Source organism: Rhincodon typus, chromosome 24, assembly GCF_021869965.1.
Source record: "Rhincodon typus isolate 14 chromosome 24, sRhiTyp1.1, whole genome shotgun sequence".
Taxonomy (NCBI): domain Eukaryota; kingdom Metazoa; phylum Chordata; class Chondrichthyes; order Orectolobiformes; family Rhincodontidae; genus Rhincodon; species Rhincodon typus.
This window is the reverse complement of record NC_063355.1, coordinates 44537769-44541667: the sequence shown is the minus strand read 5'-3', so window position 1 is coordinate 44541667 and position 3899 is coordinate 44537769. Positions and strand designations below refer to the sequence as shown.

Sequence of the window (3899 nt, the reverse complement as noted above, 5' to 3'; positions counted from 1 at the left end):
GGAGGGGGTGTAGGGGCTAGAGGAGGATAGAGATAGGGAGGGGGTGTAGGGGGCTGGAGGAGGTTACAGAGATAGGGAGGGGGTGTAGGGGCTAGAGGAGGATACAGAGATAGGGAGGGGTTGTAGGGGCTGGAGGAGGTTACAGTGATAGGGAGGCAGTGATAGAGGGATTTGGAAATGAAGTTACCGAGAGGTTTGAAACCCAGGTGGTAGGGTGTGATGTACTGGGCCATCCTGAATGACATAAGGCTGTGTAAACCTGAATCTTCTGCCCCCAGTCTGTGGGACTCACCTCCACTCTTTGCTGAGCAGACTAATCTGATCAGCGACCACGCTCTCCTGTAGCTGGTTGGCTGAGTTCACCGAGCTGCAGACCATCTCGAAGGGGTTACCCTTAGCCGAAGCAATCTCCATCACACAGTGGACAAAGACCAGGGTGAACCGTAGGTTCTTGAGTATCTCGGTGTGTTCCTGCTGTGAATGACACAGACTCTGATATAAACCCTGTCACTGACAGACACTAAACCCGACAACTAGCTTAAATGGAACTCAAACAAATAACTGTGGGCGCTGGAGGTTTAAAAGCATAAAAGCAGACTTTGCTGGAGAAACTCAGCAGGTCTGGTAGCATCTGTGGAGAGAAAGGAGAGTTAACATTTCGAGTCCAGTAACTGGCTACAGTAGCTGTGCAGTTGACAACACACTAAACATTGGGCAAAGACAATTTTGGCAATTAAAAACCCACATCTTGCAAAACACAAGTCAATGCTCAGAATTATCGGTCTGTTGCATTTCATTTAGTTGAGATTATGTGTAAAACTGCAGCAGAAATAAGACTATGTCTCTATCACAGCTCCCAATCTCCCCACCATTTCCACATGAAGAGCATCACTGAGATCTCCACTGGGATAGCGTGTGGGTGTTATATTTGGTTATATCCCTATTTGTCATGGAACTAAGTGTCTTCTTCCACCATTCTACAGTCTCCACTTAAAAGACAACGAAATTCCTGTGGCTCTGGAGTCACATGTAGGCCAGAGCCAGGTATGGATGGCAGATTTCCCTCCTGGATTGATACTGGTGAACCGACTGCATGTTTAAACATGCTCACCATGAGGCAAAATATTCCCAAGGTTGTTGAAATCAAATTTCACCATTTCTCATCGTGGGAGTTAAAACCCTTTCCGCAGAACACTACCAGGCCAGCGATATTACCAATGCACCAGGAGCACCGTAAGGACAGATGCTGTGCTAATTGGTCAGGAGTAAACCTCACTTCATTGGAAACACTTGCTTGTCTCTGAGCCAGACGTTGTGGGTTCAAGACCCACTCCAGGCATTTATGCCAATAATCTGGGCTAGCCTTTGGTGTGCAGTGCCGAGGGAGTGCTGCACCATTGGAGATGCTGGCCTTTAGGCGTTCACTTCCAGTTAGGCGAATGTAATAGATCTCACACGTCTGTTGAAGAAAAGAGCAGAACATTCTCACTGATACCTTGGGCCATTATTTTAACACTGCACAAAATAAATGAGATGGTTAGGATCTAGTTGCAGTTTATGGGATCTTGCTGTGTGCAAATCACTTCTTTTTCTTTATCCATAGACACGGGGCATCTCTGGGGCTAGGCCAGCGTTTATTGCCCGTCCCTAATTGCCCTTGAGAAGGTGGGGGTGAGCTGCCTTCGTGAACCAGTGCAATTCGTACTGTGGGTCAACTCACAAAGCCCTTAGGGAGGGAATTCCAAGATTTTGACCCAGTGACAGTGAAGGAATGATATTTCCAAGTCAGGATGGTGAGTGGTTTGGAGGGGAACTTGCAGGGGGTGGTGTTCCCATGTATCTACTGCCCTTCTCCTTCTAGATGTGGAGGTGCCGGTGTTGGACTGGGATGGACAAGGTCAAAAATCACACGACACCAGGTTATAGTCCAACAGGTTTATTTGAAAACACAAGCTTTCATTATGCCTGAGGAAGGAACTGAGCTCTGAAAGCTTGTGTTTTCAAATAAACATATTGGACTATAATCTGGTGTCATGTGATTTTTGACCCTGTTCTTCGACATTGAAGAGGTCGTGGGTTTGGAAGGTGCTGTCTGAGGATCTTTGGTGAATTTCTGCAGTGCATCTTGTAGATGGTACACACTGCTGTTACTGAGCATCGGTGGTGGGGGGAGTGGATGTTTGTGGATGTGGTGCCAATCAGGCGGGGGCTGCTTTGTCCTGGATGGTGTTGAGCTTCTTGAGTGTTGTTGGGGCTGCCCCCATCCAGGCAAGTGGGGAGTATTCCATCACACTCCTGACTTGTGCCTTGTAGATGGTGGGACAGGCTTTGAGGAGTTGAGAAATGAGTTACTTCCTAGCTTCTGACCTGCTCTTGTAGCCATTGTATTAATACGGTTAGTCCGGTTCAGGTTTTGGTCAGTGGTAACCCCTGACATGTTGACAAGAGGGATTTAGCATTAGGAAGGCCATTGAATGTCAAGGAGCAATGGTTCGATTCTCTCATTTGAGCTGGTCCTCACCTCCCACTTATGTGGTGCAAACGTTTACTTGCCACATTTCCTACACTGCTATGGTGGCTACACTTCAGAAAATACATTATTGGCTGCAAAGTGCCTTGGGAAGTCCCAAGGTTGCGAAAGGCGCCATAGGAATGCAAGTCTTTCCTTTTTCCAACAATGCCTTGAAATAAAAGGTTGCTGTGCTGGGGTGACAGGGATCTTTATTTGTCTGCCTCATGCTGCGAGGGGACTCTGTCCCTGATCACTCTCCCTGCTCCTGACTCAGAGTAAGGGACATAACCGTGAGACTAGCCCACACACATATTGCAGCATGGCAATATTCCAACCCTCCTCTTTATAAAGACTGTGTCAGCAGCTGCTTTGTCTTCTCTGCCAAGCTGAGTGTACGGCATCACACTGACACACAATTCATCATCTCTCCTGCAGCATGCAGCTGTTCAGAAACAAACCAGGTGGAAAAACAGCAAACGGCCTCCGTGCAACCCACAGCTCGGCAATCCCCCTAATGTCGCCTCGATCTGAATTATACATAGGATGCAGGGTCCCTGCAACTGAGGGGATGTCACCAAAGACCACCCACCCACCAGCACCCCACCCCACCCCACACCCTACTCCAACCCATGCCCCAGGCAGCTGCTAAAACACATTATCAATTAGACAGGAATGTTCACATTACAGGAAAAAAGCCCCATAAAACATGAACAGCCATTTCTCTGAGACAGTCATGTTCTTTCTCAAAGGAGGGTTGTGAAGCTAGTGTTTACTCAGACCTGGGGGAAAGTCTCTGATCTCTAACAGGGTTAATGTGGTCGGAATGGATGTGCATGGAGTCCTGTTCCACAAACATCCAACTTCTGAGCACTTATACTTACAAATGTGATCCCATACAGGGGTGTCATTTTAAAGACCCGACATATGAACATTCCCTGTACTGACCAGCAGCTGCTTTCCATTGTCCTGCACTGTGTTCTGACTTGTGTTCACATCGACTTGTAAACGGACTCCAGAACAGAACCTGTTGAACAACCCAGGGACTGTGTGTATAATAAACTGTCACAAGTATTGCTGAAGGGAAAGAGACAGGCTGTCGAAGGCTTTTGTCTGCTGCGCATCAGGACTGACACAAGAATGCCAGACTTCAATTTATACTACATGGACAAAGGGACACCATTGGTTGGAAAGTCAACTCTGATTGGTTAAGGAGTTGCCACGGAGCATACACCAGGGAACTATTGGCCCTGCCCCTGCATGCCTTTGTTTAATTGTAAAAAGTGCAATGCCTGGACATGTTCCTTTTGTGGGCAGAGGAGTATATCTAGTTGCCAGCAGCAAGTGTAAATGATCACATTGTGAACCTAACTGTGATCTTTCTTTCATA

General features: G+C 47.4%; 1 protein-coding gene across 1 annotated transcript in view; it reads right to left on the bottom strand.

Annotated features, from left to right (window-relative positions):
• ulk1b (unc-51 like autophagy activating kinase 1) overlaps nt 1-3899 on the bottom strand; it is a 46349-nt gene that overhangs the window by 9057 nt on the left and 33393 nt on the right. The window contains exon 10 of the mRNA XM_048611761.1: nt 293-474. Coding sequence (XP_048467718.1) covers nt 293-474 — 182 coding nt within the window. The remainder of the gene's footprint in view (nt 1-292; nt 475-3899) is intronic.